This window comes from Onychostoma macrolepis, chromosome 08 (genome assembly GCF_012432095.1).
Source record: "Onychostoma macrolepis isolate SWU-2019 chromosome 08, ASM1243209v1, whole genome shotgun sequence".
In the NCBI taxonomy this organism is placed as follows: domain Eukaryota; kingdom Metazoa; phylum Chordata; class Actinopteri; order Cypriniformes; family Cyprinidae; genus Onychostoma; species Onychostoma macrolepis.
Window position 1 is genome coordinate 6,248,964 of NC_081162.1, and position 22,970 is coordinate 6,271,933.

A 22,970-nucleotide genomic window follows, 5' to 3' on the forward strand; every position below is an offset into this window, starting at 1 on the left:
AGCATTTTTCCCTCCGATTGCACAGTTCACATGGGTAATGCTTCAGGTTGTTTGTAACATTCGTATGTTGTTGTTTACAGCGAGTTTTCATTTCCCCATGCACAGGACAAAACACATTCACCTGTACATTATGAAAAAAAGCAACACAGTCATATGCACAGTCCACACATGAGAGTTGCAACAGTGAAATACATTTGCCACATGATGACTCAAATCAAACAGCAAACAAAACCATTCATAACCTCTCAAAACAACAGCAGCTCTTCCTGTAGCCTTAAATGACAACTCTAATTTCACAGCACCTGCAGATATGGAGAGAGAGTGAGCAAGCGACTTTATAGTCAGTGAGTAGCAGACAGCACAAAGAGACAGCAACCCACTGACAGCAAGTTAATGAACTCCAAACACGTTAATGGACCTTCAGCAATTACAGCAATTGAGGAATTACAGAGGTTTAAAAGCGGTTGGATGCTGCACATGTAGTTCAGAAGCGACGGGCTTTATAACGAGGGGGTGTTGGAGCCTAGTGGTTAACAACTAACCACAGAGGTTAAAACGCTGCGTTACTCACCCTCATGTCATTTGAAACCTGTATGAGACTCAGCAACAGAAAAAAAAAGTCTCCATATTTGAATGCAGTTATGGTTAGATACAGACAAACATGGTCTATCCCTGCAGTAGTACCACTGAATATAAAATCAAAAATCATCTCACAATTCTGGCTATTTTTTCTCAGAATGGTAAGATATAAACTCACATTTACATATTATAAAGTCACAATTGTGAAAAAATCAGAACTGCAAGTTTATATTTTGCAACTCTAATTTTATAACTCGCAATTGCGATTTTATATCACAATTCTGAGAAAAAAAATCAGAACTGCGATATAAGAAGTCGCAATTGCCTTTTTTTCTTTTTTATTCAGTGACGGAAATGGGCTTCCAGAGAAGATGGATGTCACAGAAGTGCTACAGAAATAGTCTACACAAGTGAATTAAACTACAAGCTGACTGAAAATTCTATACATCAAAATAATTAATGATGTTTTGTAATGATCTGAAATATGCCATATTTGAATAACTCTACCCTTTAAAATTGTAGGCCAAGTACTTTTTTTTTTTTTTTAAAGAAATTAATAATAATCGATAAGAAGAAATGTTATTAGAATACTTTCTGAAGCATCATGTGACACTAAAGACTGGAAATTCAGCTTTGCATTACATTTTTACATATATTCAAACAGTTTTCTTAAATTGTAATAGTATTTCACAAAATTTCTGTATTTTTGATCAAATAAATGCAGCCTTGGAGGCATGAGAGATTTTCAAAATCATTGAAAAAAACTTACCAACCCCAAACTTTTGAATGGAAGTGAACGGTAATGAGATTTTCAGCAAATAATGGCTCATGCACATTTTCAATATAGTGCATGAGTTACACAGACAACTATTATTGTGCTTTTTGTCATTTTTGGAGCTTGACTGGCTTTCATTATATAGATCATTGTGCCTGAAATCTTTTCCAGAAAAAAGACACATGGGTTTAGAACAACACAAGGGTGAGTAAACGCTGACAGAATCTTGCGCTCCAGGGGAATATGCTTGTAATATATGTACCGCAAGTCACTGAAGATAAAATTGACAGTCACATGACTAATGAGTAATCAGTAAAGAAAAAAAGCTTAAACGGCCTCAAATCGGATATCTCAGGGAAAACCTCTGAAGCGACACAAGTGTGTTATGATTGTGCAGTGACTGATTGTATGACTGTGACTGAATTCAGTCAGGTTTGTTAGTGCTCTGCAGTATATCACATACACTGAAGCATTTGTGATGAGCACCCTCCACCCACTCACTCTCTCTCAAACCAATGCATGAACCCACGCTTCCCACCGACAGGCGCATTTCCTGTTTGACTGCTTGCTTCAGAGTGAGAGGACTTCTGAGGTAAACAACAAAGACGAGAGACCTGTTGAATAAACAAACCGCCTCAAACAGTCTGAGCAAAGAGGATGAGTTCAATTTGAGTGATTCTAATGTGATCGCTAATGCTGTGAGCAGGTCAGAGAGTAACCGTCCTCGTCAGTGCTGCAGTGAGTGGCGATTCACACGGAGAATCATGAGAGTTGTCTTCAAGATTCAGACCAACGATTCATTCGGTCTAATTTGCCAAAGTGAGACTTAGTGAGACTCGAATTGCTCACTGGCAAATGACAACGGTGTAATTGCGATCTAAAAGAGTTTTGTTATAATAAATGCTAAAAAAAAAAAAAAAAACATTTCACAAAATAAAAACGCAATAGACATTTTATTAAATATTCAAACATATTAAAAATCTTTCATTAAAATAAAAATATTTAATACTTTTTTTAAGGTGGGTGTCATTATACAGTAAATTAATTTAAAAGGTTCATCAATAAGTCTTGAAAAAAAGTATTACAGCTTTCACAAAAATATTAAACAACTTTAAAATTAAAAAAATTTCAACATTGTTTTCAACATTAATAATAATAATAAATGTTTCTCGAGCACCAAATCAGTATATCAAAATGATTTCTGAAGGATCGTGTGACACTGAAGTGAAGACTCGAGTAATGATGCTGAAAATTCAGCTTTTGCAAATTACACATTACAACAGAAAATTGTTCTTTCAAATTGGAACAATATTTCATAATATTAATATTTTAACTGTATTTTTGATTAAATAAAGTCAGCATTGTTGAGCACAAGAAGCTTAAAAAAAAACAAAATTTAAATGACCCCAAATGTTTGAAAAGTACTGTGTATACAATTATGGTTCCTTATAGTTTTATTTATTTATTTTTTTTTGTATGTTCTTATATTTAATTTTTTATTTTGAGAATATTTTGTGAAGTATGTGAAACATAAAACAGTCAGAAATAAATATAAGAACTAAGGCACTTCTGAACAACCCTTTATTTTAACTTTTTTTTTTTTTTTAAGTGATTCTGTAATTTGTCAACTGAAAAAATAATAAAATTAATATGGGTAATTTATTTATTTATTTTTATGGTATTTAGTGTTTCTGTTTTATATCCAATTCCCAATCTCAAAACACAGCAAAATAGATTTATACAATTTTATCTCTCAAAATAATGTTTTTCTGCACTGTAGGAAAGACAGATATCTTTTTGTACCTGGCATTCAAATTGAGATAAATATCCCTGATATTATCTTATAACACCGGCCTAATCATATTGATGCAGATGAAAAATAGCAGCGTTATACAGCGCATCCCCAGCTGCGGTGGTGTTTTACACGCTAATGGTGGACCAACACGGTCGACCTGTCGGTTATCAGACAGAAAACATTGTAGTAATGGTGCATTAGAGTAAAGTAAGCAGCAGAGGAGATGAACAGATAGCATGAGTGACCGAGATGTGAAATGAAAGCGATTGAATCGGGGGAAGAGGTGGAGGGGGCTGGTTGAGTGGGTGAGAGATGCAGAGAGTAAAAGAGAGAGATGAGACACACAGCAGGGCCTCTTATATGTTTTGCCCAGGCTAGTTTCAGCACACTAATGAATGACTAATGAAAAGAGAGAACGCTCTCATGCAGGAGCGAATGAGAGCTGAACATCAGGCAGATCCGTATGCACGTCTCTCTGAAGAAAACCCAGTCAACATCAATCCTGTCACACGCTCTGGGGATGTTTGGAATGCCATACATGTATGATAATGTACCCTGATAACCTCAGTTTTCACTGAAATACTACAGTTACAACTATCAAACTGTGCTAATTTGACATACAAAAGTTTTTGTTTTTTAAAGTCTCTTATGCTCACCAAGGATGCATCTATTTGCTCAAAAATAAATGCTAAAACTGCATTATTGTGAAATATTATTACAATTTAAAATAACTGGTTTCTATTTGAATATGCATATGATACAATGCTGAATTTGCAGCATCGTTACTCCAGTATTCAGGGTCACACGATCCTTCAGAATTCATTCTAATATGCTGATTTTCTACTCAAGAAACAATTATTAATCAAAAAAAAAAATTAAATAAAAATTACATTTCAGGATTCTTTGATGAATAGAAAGTAAAGAAAAATTATTGCATTATTTTGTAATATTATAAATGTCTTTACTGAATTTTGATAAGTTTAATGTGCCCTAAAAGGACATCCATAAAAATATTAATTTAAATACTTTTTCATTAATTAATTTTTTTTTTTATTAATAAACTTGGATTATATATAAATTCAGGTTTACTGTCATTTTATACACTTCAGTGCAATGACCAAAATTAAATTTAGTAAACACTTCACATGATCTTTAATGTGATGAATAAACTGGAAGCAATTATTTACCAATATTTTAACATCTTTTTATAACTAGATTAGAAAATTAATGTCATAAAAGACGAGAATAAAAAATAAAATAAAATAAGCCAACAGAAATCTGGATGTGAGGCAACATTTATATGATAATATCCAAATATTTTCAAATTATACAAATAGATTAATATATTAAAATTATAATACTAAATACTACCAGAAACTAAATATTCATAGAATAATATTCTAATATAAATATAATAATACAATATTAACATAAGTATTATATAAATACAAAGACTAATATATTTTTTTTAGTCATGTATCCATAATTAACAGTTTTTTGCCAAGAATTTCCATTTCCATTCATCACAGCAAACCATGTGTTTGAATGTTTAATTTGCATACAGTTTTTTGTAGTAGTTAGTATTTGGTATGTAGTGAGTATGCAGTAACTATTCCTTACCAAACACAGCCTCTGTTTCTCTCTTTGAGCTGCTCAACAAACGTTTTAATCATTTGAACAGTGAGAGGGAAGGAGGGGTACTAGCAAAAGGTGCATAATTAATGCATCTCATAAACGGCTCAGAAAAGACAGAGGGGGTGTGTGTGTGTGTGTGTGTGTGTGTGTGTGGGAGGGAGGGATGGGAGAGAGAAACCTAAAAGAGAGAGAAAGGGGTAGCAGAGGGGGTAGCACCACAGCCAAATGTGAAAACATCCAGCGAGTCTGCTGTGTTTCCAATAGAGTGAGCAGAGGAGAGAATATTGGATTTGCATTCCAGAGGGAAAAGCAGCCGGTGTTATTTCCTGGTGTGAGACAGAGAGAGTCTGTGCATCCTACCTGTCTTTGTGCCGATGTTGCCATCTGAATCTGGCAGAACTTAAGAGCTTGATCCAATGCTACATCCTCATCCACCTACAGAGAAACAGAAAGTATGAGAAATAACATTAGTGGAGTTATTTATCATAATCAGACAAAACAACACAAAAAAAGCCTTGTATTAGGTGTTTTAATGCTGTCTCATGTCATGTTTACAATCATTTAGAGTTTATAACCAGAAAACCATTCACACAATAATTTGGAAACTCTGAATCACACAAAAAGCCTGATGTCTCCTACTAGACTGTTGCTATGTTATGTAAAAGCAGCCTCAACAGTTCAAAGCAGTCAATTTCTGTCATTTGATTGTAGTCAGTGTTGTTAACTTTGCACTTTCTTTGTTCTTCATGACTTTGAAAAAGAATAAATTAGTGAATTAATGTGCCAATTAAATACTCTACTGTCAATATAAACACCAAAAGCGCACATGGGTCCATTTTTTAGCATTGTAAGCCTTGGCATAGGAATAAATAATTTCTGAGTCTGATTATGTAGATCAGAGCAGAATTATCTTGTCATCTCATAATTATGGTAATTCAAAAGCAAAATTAACAACAAAGAAAAAAAAATCCAGAATTTTAGAGCGAAAATACAATAAAAAGAGCTTGATGTAGACATACTTGATCACAATCACAAACCTAGACACGAGCACTTTAACACGTGACTGCCCATGTTTATATATATTAAAGTCCATTCAGTAACATGACAGAGACGCTGTTACGCATTTCATGTGCGAAGAGGTCAGTGAATCATTCAGAGAGGTCACTGACATATAAAAGGTCAGCTTCGCATACAACTAAATTACCACCAATTTAGTGCAAGTAACATTCAATTATAAGTCGTCAAAAAGAGACAGTTCTTTTTCAGGATTCTTTGATGAATAGAAAGTTCAAAAGAGCAGTTGTTATTCAACTGTATTTGAAGAGAACAAACCTCATTGGTTCTCAAATGTCAAGCAAGCACTTTTGAGCTTCCTTTTACCATACTGGATGTGTTTCAATAATGAACTAAAGGTCTAATGGTTAGAAAAAAACACAAATTTGTCACACAAATCTATTATATGGTTTCAAAAGACTTTTAATAGCAAACAGTCATATGGACCACTTTTATTAATTTAGGGCCCTATGAAATCCTTTATATTTATTCCCCATTTCCATTTGCTTTTTTTTCCAAATTCCATTTTTTTTCCATTTAAATTTTTCTGGATTCCACGTTTTATTTAAAAAAAAATCTGTTTTAATGGTTAAATTAAAAAAGAAACTCTGTTTTAATAGTTCAATTACTATTGTGTTATGTATTTACAAGTGGTGTCAAAAATATTTAACGCAATTAACGCAGGGGCGGGGCTAGGTTTGGCCACCCCACTCACAACTGCTAAAGAATTGAGTTTATTCAGACGCAGAACGTCTTTACGTGGACATCAAACGGGACAGTTTTCAGACATGCGCTCCAACTTCACTTCAGCCCCAGGCGCGAATCAAACGAGTGCGGAAACGGTCCCGGAGACGAGGAGCTTCAGTAGAACAACAGCGAACTGCGGTCAGATGAGATGTCAGGCCATATGTCAGTAAAAACTAATCTTCCTGTCCTGTCAGCAGTTATACTGGGCTCTTAGCGCATGCTCTTCAAGTGCACACACAAATGTGCCGGCACGGGCTGTATTAGGCTATATTAAAGCGCTGTATCATTCAAACCCAAATGAAACTATGAGTATGCAATGTCGTAGTTATGTCATCAGTTAAGTCATGAAGTCACAAAAAAGGCGATTAAAGCTGCCTTAAATGCATGCAAGTATTTATTTTTTATGAGTCACATGTAAAGCAGTGTCAGATCTGCATCAAGTTCAGCAGCGGCGGTTTTTAAAGTAGCAGCCAAAATAACCTAATAACCAGTGATGTCTGTTAATCAAAGAACAAAAGAAAAAAAAACAGGAAATCAGTAACTTCTGTAGTTTTAATCTTCATCTCTATTTAATTTAGAATTGAGTGTTTGATAACTTTATTAAATTAGGCTATATTTTCACATTATTTATTTATGTGAAGATTGTTTTAAATTCACTTAAATTAGAAGTTTTTTAAAGTCTAATAAATGTTAAATTGATAGCTCTCAATTATACTGTAATGTGGCATTCCACACAATAAATTCCATTTTTATGACTGGATTCCGTGATTCCGTCCACGTTTTCTGCATCAAGATCACAGCGCCCTATCAACTGCTTGAAAGCCTCAGTTAGCTTGGAAAAGAACAATCTTTTGTGTTTTACGGAAGAAAAAAAGTATATACGTTTGGAACGACATGACGATGACTAAACTGCATAACTCCCGTTTTTAGGTGAACAACCGCTTAACTGTTCTTTTATCCTGTTAAAACTAGCTAATACTAATACTTGGTACCTAAAGCACTAAAAAAAGACCTTGACTTTTTCAAAGGGTGTTAATGAACATCTGATTGAATTTTGAAGGCAAAAGTTAAGTCCACTCTAGAAAATAACCCCCAGAAACAGTGCTATCACTCATTAGCCAGTGCCTGTATGAAAGCCAAGTAAGCTGCCAGAAAAGCTCTCAGAAATCAGTTGATGATGATTTCTGGAAGAAGAGACCCACACTAATGAAGGACCATAATAAGATCATCTACAAATATGGAATAAAAAGCAGCATGCACACAAATACAGAAACACAGGCAGAGGTCCCGAGAGGATGCAGTAGGAGCAAAGAATCGCTACCAGCACTATGATATGCCAAAATGTGCAGATGGCGTTATGGTCCTGAAAATGAACAAGCCAAACAAAGTTCTGTCTGAACAAAACACTAAGAACTTACACAAATAAATAAAATATGCTAGTTTAGAGTAGTATAAACAAAACCAACCTTCAGATTGCTTCAGAAGTCATATGTACTATTTTTTAGCAGGTTTTTTTTTTTCACCATTCTGGACCCAGACCTAGTCATTTTCACAGAAAAAGTTTTTTTTTTTCTTTTCAGAATTTCTTATTTTGTCTTCCACGGAGTAAATGATGACAAGCGTTTAATTTTCAGGTGAACTAGCCCTTTAAAATATGGCTGATTAGACAAGTTCTGAAGCTCTTATTGATTTTTTAGATCCTCCAAAATTTGACACACAGAACAGGCTATAGAACAAAATGACCTAAATAGACCTCTACTGGTGTGCTTGTGGTCATGGCAACTGGAGGAGCCGGCTGAAATTGGGCATCCCTGGTGTCTGTTTTATGTCAGATAGTTAGAGTATGGTGCTCTCTTTTTTTAATAGCATGTGTGAGAGAGAAAGACGACAGTGTCTTCACTAATACATAATATACATTTTAAAACTGAAAACAACCGAATTCCTTTAAATAAAGTATCAGGAAATTACACTAAAGCTATACCGTGGATGCATTTAGCATGCTTGCTAATGCTGATCCACCTTCAGTTAAACTTAATCTAGCAGAGTAGAGTAGTAGAAGAGTTCATAGGCGCATTTTTTTTGCTGGTGTGCATGTGTGTGCATGCGTGCGTGTGTGTGTGTGTGAGAGAGAGTTAACTGTAAGGACTTGTTCCTCCGGTTGGTGTGAGATTTCAGACGAATGACTCAAAACACTGCACAACAACCTCGACACCGCACACCACTCAGATGCAGAAGCCAACACTCTCAGCACCAGCACACACACGTCATACAGATCTCACAGTTTGAGCGGTTAAAAAAACAACAACCATCGGCGAAGAAGCCTGACGCGTTCAGTGTAACTGTATAAACAACATTGCTAATCAAAGGATCGGACACATACTCATTCTTCATTATTTATACATTTTTAAATAAATAAAAATACTAATAAATCACAATTTCAACAAATCTAAAAAAAAAAAACAGGTTGAGAAGATTTTTAAGTTCATGAAACTTGAAGTTAGTGAAGTGTGTGTGGAATTTATGGTACTAAATAATATTTGTGGTATAGTTATGATCCATTTATTATCTGTTAATTGCCTTTGGCCCGTCACCTTTGGCTGAACTGGATGATGACATCACTGAACCAATGAACTGACTCTAGCTTTGTGTCCTCTAGCATTAATGACACTATTTTCCAAAACTATTTAAAGCTGAACCTAAAATGTAACCTTTTTGAATCATATTCTTGATTATTTATTTATTATAATATTTTTTTAAATGTATTTTTCATACCATTCCAATTAATTAAAACATTAAAAAAAAAAAAAAAAATACAGAAAAATGACAACAACACCAGAGGGTTAATACCACAGACCACTTACTGTAAGGTATGGACACATTTATCACGGTTTGGTAAATGTTCGTGAGAGAATTTTCGCTAATGTTTGCGTACAAGCATTAGCATTTAGCTATATTCATTCATTTACAAGCTTCCTACAACTGAACAGGTCAAAAGAGAGCAATCACACACCCTTGCTCTTCACCACAAGGGTTTATGGGAAATTAGTCCAAAAGCATAAACGGATGCCTATTTCTTTCAATTCTGTTGGACACGGTGTTTCTATGCACTTTTGGAAGAATACTTTTGAATGCACTGTGATTACATACTACACAGTACAGAGCATGCAGCTCAGGATGCAGCCATGTTCTTTCTATATGATCAGCACAGAATAAGCCCATACAACGGCTTTATGATGATTGAGCGGGAGAGAGAAAGCAGTGGCAGAGCGGGAGAGATGTTTCATGATGGTTAATCTCAGGGTCTGTAGCTGCTTAATCCAGGACTTCCTGGAGCTTAAATGAATGTTTGTGATGTGGATTTAGTATGGGAAAACCTTTAAGGCTCATGATCACATGACATGAATTAACCTCCAAAGTCCAGATATGCTTTCAATGGGACAAATGAACTCAAAGGGTTTCTGTTATAAGAAGTTCCTGCCGCTGTAGGTTTACAGCATACAGGCTCATGCAGTGCATTCTGGTGGCTTTGATGTCCAATGAAGTAATTTGGTACTGTTTGCAACATCCATTTTCCACAAACTCATTTTTGGTAACACTTAACTTAGTAAATAGTACAATGCACTGTAACACATTATAATGTTATAAAGACTCAATATTTAACCACAGGCGATTGGCAAGTCGCTGTTCTGTTGGTTTGTATTAGGTGTTCAAATTTCCAGGGTTCTCAGAAGCTGTCATCATAGTTAGGTAAAGTTACAGTGTTGAACGCCAACTATAACAAATACACATTACCAGCAGAAAATGAAAAAAAAATAGACAGATAGATAGATAACGTTGGTCAGAAGACCAAAGAGAAGATCACAGGGCTCCAGACTGAGCCTAAAATAGATGCATTTGCGACCCAAAATATTAGCTTGCGGGTCATATTTTTACAGAGATTGAATAGCAGCCTATCACATCATTTGTTGTGTTGTTGTAATAAAATGAAAAAATATATAATGAAATTCTATTTTCATTAAAAAGAAAAACTTTGCTAGATTCACAATGTTAATAACTGTGGAAACACATCACAGTCTGTAAAAAGGGTCAAGAGGTTTTTTTCTCCACTATGATACCAGGACAGTTCGATTTTTAATTCATAAACTCACCATATTCATCAACTCAAAACAGAGGTCAAGTCACTGGTAGGTGTGAAATGCAATCTCTTTTTGAATTAATAAATCTTGAAAAAAAAAGTTTATTCTAATAGTATGTATTACGTAATTGTGCAATTTTTATTAAATCAAGATGAAATGTTTAACGAAAGTAAAGTCATTTGCAGTTTTTATGTGGTAGAACTGAATCATCACTGAAGCTAAATAAGTGGAATATCACTAATGAGCGCAACACCATTCATAAATGCTAATGACTGTTGAAAGCCTCTGTCCAAATGTTCACTGTTTGCATTTCCTGTGTGTTTATAACTGTGGTTACCATTATTTAAAAACTGATTATAACTGCTTTATTACAAACCCTAGTGTGTGGTCTATGGAGACCGCACTTCATCATAGGCCCTCAAAATGCTCTAAATGTGAAACCTGTTCAAAATGTAGGCGACTTAATTACGCTGCCTACTAAGATACCACATTTTAGCCAAATTCTAAAGCAGTTCCACACATATCTTTTGCACAGAAGGTAAATTCAAGAATGCACTGCAACAAGTTCATGAAAAAAACTAATCCAATTCAATGCATCTTGATAATGCATTATGCATGTAGGCTCCAAATAAAGCAGATTGTTAAATTCTTCACATACAATCTTTCCTCAATCAGCGAGGTAAATATGGGCCAATTTTACCAGTGAGTCAGTGTCCAGGGGCCACATTAAAATCTCTCTCCTTTCCACTGTCATCTCAATCAGAGGTTTGTTCTTCAATGGGTGAATTAGACGGTGCTTCATAACAAACAACCGCAGGATACAAACACACACAAAAACATGCATAAACACACGCAGAGACAAGCACTACAATTAGGTACTGAGACAAACACACACACTCAGCGAGCAGAAGCAATTAAACAGGCAGGGGAAATGAGAGGTGATACACTGTTAGAGAGGTAGAGGTTGATAATGGACTAGATGAGTTCTATGTGTGTGTGTGTGTGTGTGTGTGCACTGCCAGCTAGAGCCATTAACCTCTCATACTAATAACATACTTTAATGGCAACTTTGCTAGTTTGTTTTTTACCTTGACATAATTAAATACAGAGCTCAACACTTGATGATGGTATTGGGGGAAAAGGCATAATGAGACATAATAACTTGGTTTAGAGTTTAGAGAAAAAAAAGACACATTTCTACAGTAACCTGTGGGGCTTCCTCCGCTTAAAAACACTATGAACTTAACTAGGTGGTGCAGAAGATTTTTCAGCACGCTGGTATGTGGTTCACAGGGTCTTCTTGATGGGTACTAGACGGTTACTTACTGGCCCATGTCAAAAGAGTCCATGTTAATTTAATTTAATTGAATAATTTAATTTAATTTAAATATTAATGATTATTAAGTTATTAAACAGTAAACATTTTACACTTTAAACATTTTTGTAACAATGTAAAATGTTGTATATTGCCGTGTTATATATAAATTATTTAAAATATATAAATAATGTAATATAAAATATATTTACATTTAAAATATTATCTACATAAAAGATTTATTTTAAAGGTTAAATTAAATTAATAGTTACCTACTTTCATGTGACAAAACCATTTACAATGTTACAAAACAACGTCACACGAAAGTATCTGATTCTTGATATGTATATAAAAATTTGTAAGAGTTTTTACTGTCACTTTTGATCAAATTAAGCCATGAAGTATTAATTTCTTACTGTAAAAATCTTTCTCGCTCTCTCTCTCTCTCACACACACACACACACACACACACATAAACAATTAAACCCAGGTTTGTGGGTTTAATGAAAAGATAACTGATCATTGAAATCATAAAAATATAAAATTAAAATAAATCTTTTTAAAATAAGTCATATGTGATAATTCAAATAAAATGAATGTGTTCATCAGTAGTTGATGCAATGTTGAAAGAGAAAGCACTTGAAATTAAAAAAGAAAAAAAAAATCCATTTTATAAATCCAGTGGTCAAATGCTGTGATAATTATTTATTAATATTCTTATTACTATTATTATTACTTTACTAGCAACTGGTCGTTGTGTGTGTCTCCACAAAACTGAAAGACTTTCTGAAATGTAACTAAGTGGTATTTTATTTTAGAAAGGAACATTTATGAGGGAGACTCTATAAATTCTACATTTATTATTGCTATTGTGCAAATAATAAGTAATAATGCAATCAATAAAAAGTAATTTTATGAGTTACGACCTGATTACGAGTACTTGATTTTGCGTAATCCAGATTACATGTAATCAGTGACTACCCAGCACCGAGGACAATATTTTAATATGTTCACCATGTATTCAAGGGCATTTGAGGTTCAGTGTGTAATAAAAAGCCAGAAACCGGTCCTTTTAGACCTCACTGGTTCTTGGTGAATTCTTATACAATAGCGTACTTGACTCAGCACTATGATGACAAATGTTATGGAGCTCATGTGCTACACTATCATTAGCTACACCAGTAATTTTCCAGAGTTCCATTTGTATTCAATTGGCTCTCGCTTGCTCTCCCCAGGGATGCCTTAATGTCTGTATAATATAACATAGTATAGCTCTATAGCACTCTCAATACACATCCCACTTTACAGCCTGCTTCGTGACTAAAATAATTACTTTTACTAGTTGTTTTTGCTAAGGCAAGCATTAATATTACTATGGCTCACATTTAGGGTTTTGTTCAAATCCTTGTACTAAACGGCAGGTAATTCCTCCCGCACCATTTATGCTACTGAAGATTTACACCGAAGGAGGACTCAAGTCATATCTAGAGACCAGAATATCATAGACTTGGACGTGGGCTACACACACACGCAAATTACCCAGAACACTTTAGTAACACTTTAGACGGGAAAAGCACTAGCGATACTCTAGCAATGCAGTGGCACGTTTCACATGTACAAACACCACTTACGTTTTATTTTCTTGGTTATCTTCCTAGAGTCTGACACTAAGTAAATATTGCCCGAGATGTTTCACTGACAACAACAAAGCCAACAAGTTTCATTCTATGCCGTATCAGATTTTTCGGACTTTCCCTCATAAATCTTCTCAGTGTTTTATCTTAGTGGGATTTCCCTGTCACAGTGATTGTACGTTTACCTTCTGTCACGACTGTCATGCCACGTCATGTTTGAATGAGAACTGACAATGCAGCAATCAGTCCTATAGGGAACTGCGATGTGCATAGTCTGATAATACTGTAATTGTTGTTTTAGAAATGTGGTATATCAGTTATTTTGCAAAAAACACACCTTGAGAGTCCATGCATTTGCTGTGTGATGTGGCCCACTAACCCAGTTCGAAGGACACCAACATGTTTTTGTCATATTTCTTTATGATAGTTAAACAAAATTACACAAGCAAGTGTGCTGTTTTTCCCGAATATCAGTGCAACTGTAAATGTGATATTGATTTTATACATTTATGTTATAGTATAATTTAAAAATAACATTTTATACCAGTTTATAACATTTATATAACAGATCAATAAATAAGAAGTTAATATTGTGAGTTAAATTTGTCATTCATTTGTTTTGTTTTTTTTAATATTTCGCAAACAAAAAGAGTTTCAAAAAAAGCCAAGCAACAAACAGAAATGTTTATTTTCTGAATGAATCAATGATTTAGCAATCTATTCATAATGATAACTTTCTTTTTTCCTGAATAACAGTTCGAACGAAGCAACTAAATGAATCATTCAATGACACATTCATTAAGACAATTTATTACTGGTGATTTTAGATTCATGTGTAAAATATCCTTTCATTAAAAAAAAATATATATATTTTGAATATTGAAATATATTTTTAAAATATTAAATCTCAAACCATTATTTATGCAATTGTAATTGCAGTGTAAATGGATCTAAATGCCGCTTTAGATGCAGCTTTTGCACCACTTCAGCAGTGCATAAATGGATTTTGCTGATAATGACTTAATTTTATTGTTAACAGCCTATAGTGTCTTATTATTCAAACTAAAGATATTGATTAAATGCAAGAATTTGACACAGATGATGACGCATACATCTAACAAGGCTAGAAAAATTGGCATCATAAAAGTAAAAAAGCCATGGAAATCAATTTAAGGTGGCAAATGTCACCACTTAATGAAAATTAATGTCTATCGATTTTGTCTAATTATTAACAACAAAATTCCAGGAAAAAGTGTGATTACATCTTGTCAATATCGCACACCCCCAAGCCCTACTTGCATCTTGTCTTACCTGTTTAATTAGCATGTAGGTCTCGGATATGATCTTCTCAATGCGCTGCTGGTCATAGGTCATGCCCTTCTGACCTTGCTGCCACACCCTGTACGCATCCAAAAGCAGCATCTTGCCCGACTCCACATCATCCAGCAGCTTCCTCTTCCTGTTGGGTCTCTGCTGTTGTCCCACCTCAGGGGTGCTGGGTAGAGGTGTGGGGTTGCTGGCTGTTGGTGTTGTGACCATAGTAAGTGCTCCTTTAGCTGCGTTCACCTGATTCTGTAGCTGCTGTTTTGAGCTAATGCTCAACTCCTCCAACGATAGCTCAGACGCCCGACTGCTCTCTGGGACCTTATCGGCCTCCTCTGTTGCTGATTTAGCAACCCCCTGCTCCTGTGGTCTGGTTTCAACAGGCGTTTGAGGGTCTCTGAATTTTGAGGCACCCGGCCATGATCCGAGGCCAAGCTCCATAGGCTCTACAAGTGCTGAAGTACCTTCTCTGGGGTGAACGGCGGCCTCTGTCACCTGATTTAAAGGCTCCAGGGAGAGCTGAAGAGTGGCTGAACATTGCTGAGGCATGCTGGGAGGTCCGATCACACTTCCTGTGGCCTTAGGGGTGTCAGGGAGTCCTGCTTTAGGCTGGGTGGTGTGGGAGCATTTGGGGTCCTCCACAGCAGGGGGCCGGTTGGACACATCTGCAGTGGTCATTTCACCCATAGAGGTGGTAGAAGGTTTAGGGGGATCACTTACCTGAAAAAGAGAATGATACAGATATGATAAGACATCTTCACACAACAAATGAGACAAAGAAATCACATTTAATGTGTCGCATGTAAGTAAGGCTGATTCTGCTGACAGAAAGCAAGGTGTATACTAATATATTATGATTAGAGCAAACTTTAAAAAGGCTGTGACACCAGGAGTGAGGAAGGAACATTTTTGCACTACTGGATCTGGTTTAACTCAATGTCTAGAGAAAGATGCACAGGCATTAATTTGAGTGAAGCTATCATTCTGTTCTTTGAGCAGTCAGGATGGCATTATCTAATGTGTTAGCACAAACATAAGCGTATCCTTGGCTGTCAGATCTGGCTTAAGTCTCAGTTCCCAAACATGGCAGTGTCTCCATAGGAAACACATGCTAGCAAGGCCACTATTCAGCTTCTATTTCTAAAACAAAAAAAAACAAAACAAAACAAAAACCACACATACAAAATAAAAATAAAAATTCTCTAAAAACAAACAAACAAAAAAAAGAAACAAACACACAAAAAAACAAATAAGGAAAACAAAAATAAAACCTTCTAAAACCAAACCAAAACACAAAAAGTTTAAATTAAAAAAGTAGCAGACACACACAAAAACAAACAAAACCTTAAAAAACACCCAAAAAAAACAACAACAATGAAAACAAAACTAAATCATTCTAAAACCAAACCTAAATATATATATTTAAAAAAAAAACACATATAAAAAAAAAAAAAAACACACACACACAAAACAAAATGGAAAAAAAACCTTTGAAAAACAAACCAAAACAATTGAGAATTTAGCTTTCATACCCCTGTGAGTTTATCCAGATTGTCTTCCAGCACTTTTACAGTGAAGAAAAATGCTCGCTTGGCCAAAACTTGTCGGTCCACATCTCTTAAGTACTTCCTATAACACACAACATAAAAAGATATGATATGTCCTTGCATTAAAATGCTTCATGCCATATGCTTCATGTATAACAAAATAGAAACAAACATACAAAAAAAATTTAATTGTATGAAATGCTATAAATTTTCAAAGAATATTTAAAAAATTTCAAACAACATTCATAACAAATATGCAAGACCAGGTTAATTGAATAGTTCACAAGCATTTGGCAGCACTACCTTTCAAGAGGCTACTTTACTCCATTTCCTGTTATAAATATGCACATTTAATTAAATGAGTAAAACAAAATAAACAAATGAAATATTTGCATTGTCTTACTTTCCCTGATCAGGGGTTCTCTGAAGCATGAGGGAGATTTTAAGTAAAGTGTGGTGATCTTTCAGTTGAGACAGAACATCCAGCAAGAGCACGATGGATCTGTTCATATGAGATGCAAAACTACCAGGACGATCGATCTCATCTACTGGAATACGCCAGATGCCCTGAGGAAGAGAAGGAGAGAGCCATTAGCAGAGAGAAGAGGAGTTTGTCTGCATGAACTGAGGCATCAGGACAGCTTTAAACCCGGCGCTGGCTGTCAGATCTGGCTCCAGTCTCATTTGCCAAACAAGCCAGCATCTCCACAGGAATACTGATGTTACCAAGGCCACTGCTGAGCTTCTCTTTACAGCACAGCCCAAAAAATACATAAGGGCCAATTATAAACACAATTCAGTGCTCCGAATGCGCAAAACAAACCTCCAGGCAAGTCCATTAACATTCACGAGGTAAAAATACGGAAAGAATGAGTGGACGACTTCGTGCAGTGCTCATAGGTGAAGGTAAAAATGAGAGAGAAGAGAAAATGGAGAGAAGTGGAGAAATTTTATTGTTGTAAGGCCATCTGCTGTTGGCTCTTGATGAGTTGGTCTCCAGCCATGAAGAAAATCTGCCCACTGATGAGAAATCTGCCTCAACCCACTCTCTCTCTTTCTCGATCCATCTCTCTAGCCCTCCGCTTCATCTCGAGCTGTTCATCTTTCCCTCCAGTCGTGCTGGTCTAGTGTGCGAAGTCTTTCTGGCTGGAAAACAGCAGACTAAACGGAGCTATTGACAATGAACAGAGAAGGCAAACTAATGAAGACGCCAAGAGAACATACTCTACGCAGACACTTCTAGTTATTATGCAAGCTCGATTTCACGTGGCATTGCATTGTGAAAGAACTCATAGCACAGTACGGTGCATTCTCAGGATGACTGCAAGCGTGCAATAGCAGACATTAGCATAAACTGTCTTCCTTTTCCCGTGTTCTCTTTTAGATCAACTACCGTACTGTCATGGCGAAGCAGCAGAAGAGAATCTTGCTGCCTTATCGGAAAATATGACAAATGTGAAATGGCGTTTGAAACCCATTTTACTTCTATAATCAAAATATTTAACAAGAAAAATGTTGGACAGGGCTTGATTTTATTTATTGAGATTTGATTCAATTATGCAAAGTGAGCGATACATATCAGAATAAAGTCAGGTGATTTGAGAGGAGAAATGAATCAGCCGAACAAGAAAATCATTCTTTATACACAACTCAAAAGTTTGAAAATAATTATGATTAGTTTGAAATAAATTTTCTATGCTCACCAAGGCTGCATTGATTTGATATTGTAAATATTATTACAATATTATTAAAATACAATTTAAAATAATATTACAATTTAGAATAACTGTTTTCTATTTAAATACACTTTAAATGTAATTTATTCCTGCAAATATATGCAAAGCAGATTTTCTGCTCAAGTAGTATTCATTATTATTGGTGCTCAAGTAGTATTCGTTATTATCAATGCTGACAATTTTTGCTACTCAATATTTTTGTGAAAACTGTGATAGCCCAAACTAAATGGCTGTGCTAAATAAATAAATAAATAAAATTGATACTTTTATTTAGAAAGGACACATTAAATTAATAAAGTGACAGTAAATACATTTATAATGTTATTTCAAACAAATGCTGTTCTTTTGAACTTTCATCAAAGAATCCTGAAAAACAAAAAATAAAAATTAAGCAGCAAAAACCGTTTTCAACATTAATACTATTATTAATAATTGAGCGCCAAAAATAACTGATAACAATCGAGCAAATCAGCATATTAGAATGATTTTTGAAAAGGATCATGTGACACTGAAGACTGTATTAAAAAAAAAAAAAAAACGTTTATTTTAAACTGTAGTAATATTTTACATTATTACTGCCTTTACTGTATTTTTATTTACATGCAGCCTTAGTGAGTATAATATATTTTTTAAAACATTAAAAACTATAATTATTCCAAACGTTTGACCAGAAGTGCACATTATGTTGAAAGATATAAAAAAAAATTGGACTAAAGTGCATGATGAATCATTCATAATAAGAGCAGGAACATGGATTAATAAGGTAAATAGGCTCAATATTTTATTTATTTATGGATGAACAATGCGATGCGCACTTGCAATACACTGGAAATGCAAGCATTTGCATCTGTGCTCTGGTCACGACAGCTTCATCCTTCAACAGTGTGAGCATGTCTCCAGCAAGCAGAGAACTTCTGAGTAAACATCAATTAGAGCAAATAGTCTGTTTTCAAACAGAAAGCTATAGCCATGCAGAGCTGTTCGTCTCTGCAGTCTTGATTTCAATGATGAAATAGTGTACCCCAGTTTTCTGCAGCCAATCTTTCAGTTTGAATCTTTCTAATTGCCCTAAAAAAAGGACACTGCTTCGGTCTGGCCTGGCAGACAGCCATGTATGGACATTTGGACATTCCAGAAAATGTAGATAATGGCATTGGAGCATGTGGAAACTGAGAGAGTGGATGTAAGCAAGAACTAAAAAAAATATGCAGGAGTGAGAAAAGAGAGAATGCGAAAAAGAAAGAAATGCTAATCGGAATGTTGGATGTTTCCGGAGACCTGGATGTTTATTTGCATGCGGAATGATCTGCAGCTGCTAGTCATCTAATTAAGAGCAGAGTGAACGAACCCATCCAGAAGGCACATGAGAAGAAGGAGAGAGGGGAGGGTAATGGGGGGGGGGAATGGATTAAAAGAAATTAATAAACTTCATATTTTGGTAATGCACTGAAATTCTGCCTATACAACAGTCATGTTTTCTACCTTTAAATAGGCCAGTGTGATAGCAAGTAGCTAAACAAATGCATCTATATTTTTCATCCTTTAGGAATTTCTTTTTTTTTTTTTTTTTTAATCAGAGCAATTTTGACAAACATTGTAGCCACTTAGATTCAAAATGTTTAATGGAGGGAGTAAAATACAACAGTTTATTAATATTATATTATTTATCTAATAATAATATTATTTTGATTTTATTATATTGATTTATTAAATCACTAACATAATAAATATAGTTAAACAATCAAGGCATGTTTTCCAGAATCTTCTTCACTAAAATAACACAAGAAACAATATTTAACCATTTTTATTTATATCTACCACCATAAGAACAAACAGCGATATTTACCTGTACTAAAGTTGTAAATAAAAGATTACTGGAGTACATTTTACAAGAAAATACCATTTTAGTGTTTGTACTTCAGAATTTTACATTTTATTCAATGCATTACTTACAGATTCTTTGTAATTATTTGTGAAATTTACTATCAGTTTTTTAAAATGAAAATAGTTTCTACACCAATTTTTTTTTTCCAGTGTACATATATTTTAACTAAAACAATGAACATGGAATGTTTTTGAGGGTTTGACACAAATAAATCTTTAAAATCTGAATTTCACAAAAATTAATCAAACTTACTAACTCTGACGCTGATTTGAATAAAAAAAAATGTAAACGAGAGTTTCATGTTATTAATACTATCAACACCAGCATACACCAAACTGTCAAGTCTAATAAAATTGGCCAACTAAAAAGTTAATCAAAACCATCCTGAAAAAAATAAATATACCATAAATATTAAACGTATATCACCCAACTTTACCTTTGAATAATAAACACTAGACTCTCACAGGCCAGCATCAGTGGCTAATGCCGTAACATAGTTTTAGATGTGAAACAGCAGTCAAAAGAGAGAAGCTGCCAAGAATGAGTCAGTGTGTGTGAGAGAGAAAGCATTTTGCCCTTTCACTGCAGGGATTACCCAAAGCCCCTCCAGCAGGACACGGTAGACGGATGGATACAGGAAAGAGAAAGGAGGGAGTGTATCCTGATGGACGGATATGGGAAAGAGGCGTGTCCAGATGGATCAACAGATGGAATGCTATTAGACGGGTCTCTGGCAGAGGACCCTCAAACTGCTGTGTTACAGTCCAATAACACGGCTTTACGGTCAGATTACACACATGAGCTCAGTCATTCCTGCACTGTAGCAACTGTACTTCTCATCAGCATGTTTACAAGATGTGGGTTTGCCTCATAACTGTGGGGTCTGCAATAATAATACTATTACATCATTTCCAGTCAATGTTTACTTTAATGTTCATAACAACGTTTGTTTAGCTAAATAACTCTAGTTGTTTTATGGATTCAAGCAAAATAGATTACAAATCAAATCTCAGGATTTCTCTGTAAATAAACCTAGACTTTAAATCAGAAAACCTTTAAATATGTATTGCATGTAACAATGTAGTCCTCTGGTGAATTACTTGTTGGGCTTCAATGCTGACTAACATCCTTCAAACAAAGACAGCAAAACTATTCTGACCAGTGTTTTAAAAGGTGCAAGCATTAACTGTGTAAATGTAATGGAGTTAAATATATAATTTCAACTTGTTTTGAACTTTGGCTTTGCTGTTATGATAACTACACCAGCATTTGATAGTGTGGCTTTTTGTGTCAGTGAGAACTTGCATCACAGACTGACAAGATTGTTTACAAAAATACATAATGGGAGTGAATGGTATGTCCTTTTCAAAAGGTTAAGTATGACAGGCAAGTGCTCTGGAATTTGACACTAAGAGCCTCGTTTATTCTCCATTTCTTTTGGGAATCCCCACACCTCCAGAGGTGAACAAATACATAATAGCCATGCTTATACGGGTTTGGTCATAAAAAAAAAAGAGAGGGACAAACAAAAACAATGCTTTCACAGCAACCAAAACATCCTGATGATGATGACTAACAAGAACGAATCTAGCCAATCACCTGCTTCTGATTAGCATATTTCCATTATTATGAGAAGGAAAACTTTTTGACTTCAACTAAAAAAAAGCTCTTGAAGATTTAAGGTGACGTACAAATACACGAAATACACACGATACTGAAACGGCTACTCATAAAAAAGCTGCCAAACCACACAAATGTACTTCGTGCAGCCTTTAAAAGACTAAAGTCGACTGACCAGCGAAAGAAGAGCAAGCTGTCATGTCTGTTTCAGGCCTACAGCTACTCCTAATGCGATCAATATAATCTGACAGCAAAATCATTGAATTGAGCCCAGCAGACGCAGGGCTTCCCTAACCATGTGAGGCCAGTCCTCTGTGCACGAGCTGCAAAAAGAGTTTAAAATGACTGAAATTTCCTCCACCAGTTAAAAAAAAACGAAAAGAAAGAAAGAAAAACACTTTCTCGAAAGCCTTCAATATGAGCAGTGCAAAGCAGCAGATGTGGAAATTTCAAGAACGCTGCAAGATGTTTCTGATAAGCAGCTCCGATTCAACACGTTTGACTAACTAAGCGAAACAAGATTTGTGTGACACTTTGTGAATTTTACCTGAGGGATTCCCCCTAGACACCCAACCGCACCTACTTTAAAAGTGTCAAGAATTATAGTATCTAAAGAAGCATCCCCACTCCAGAACTGAAGAACACAGAAGGAAAGCGGGGACAAGGAGGAAGGAGGTTCCCAGTTTTCTGATTCATCCAGTGCACTTCATCACTCCATTTCTGGTCATTACTGCCGCTCGTATTGACGAAACGCAGGACTCCGGCGAGAGCACTAGCTAACTATTATCTGCGTCACGCGTGACAGAGTCAATGCTCTCAAACGCTCACTTTCTTTCTCTTGCTCTACTCCTTGAACTCTCACACACTGCTCTCCCAACCTTCAACCGGCTCTTTCCATCAAATCCGAACGAAACAATCTCAAACACGAGCAAGCTGACACTTTTCCTTTCCATCTTTTATTCCAGGAGCAAAAACAGAAGGAAAAGGAAACCAAACAGGAAAAGCAAAAGGAAGAAACTCACCATCACCGAGGAGAGCTACTCCACGCTCTGCCTGTATGAAGTGTGTGAGTACGTTAAATGGGATGTTTAGATTTTAGTTTTTTTTCAATGTTCCAGCAAGAGAAGGCGAGCTGAAGTCCAGGCTCGAGGGAGCGGGCTGCACGCGTGCGGAGGGAGGAGAAAGGGAGA

The 22,970-nt window shown here is 35.4% G+C and overlaps 1 protein-coding gene across 7 annotated transcripts in view; it reads right to left on the minus strand.

Annotated features, from left to right (window-relative positions):
- The window catches only part of cabin1 (calcineurin binding protein 1), a 115,896-nt gene that overhangs the window by 11,913 nt on the left and 81,013 nt on the right, over positions 1-22,970 (minus strand). For all 7 annotated transcript variants that reach the window (XM_058785876.1, XM_058785875.1, XM_058785878.1 and 4 more), the window contains 4 exons: positions 16,943-17,106; positions 16,525-16,621; positions 14,981-15,712; positions 5,145-5,219 (listed from right to left, as the gene is read on the minus strand). In XM_058785876.1, coding sequence (XP_058641859.1) covers positions 5,145-5,219; positions 14,981-15,712; positions 16,525-16,621; positions 16,943-17,106 — 1,068 coding nt within the window. The remainder of the gene's footprint in view (positions 1-5,144; positions 5,220-14,980; positions 15,713-16,524; positions 16,622-16,942; positions 17,107-22,970) is intronic.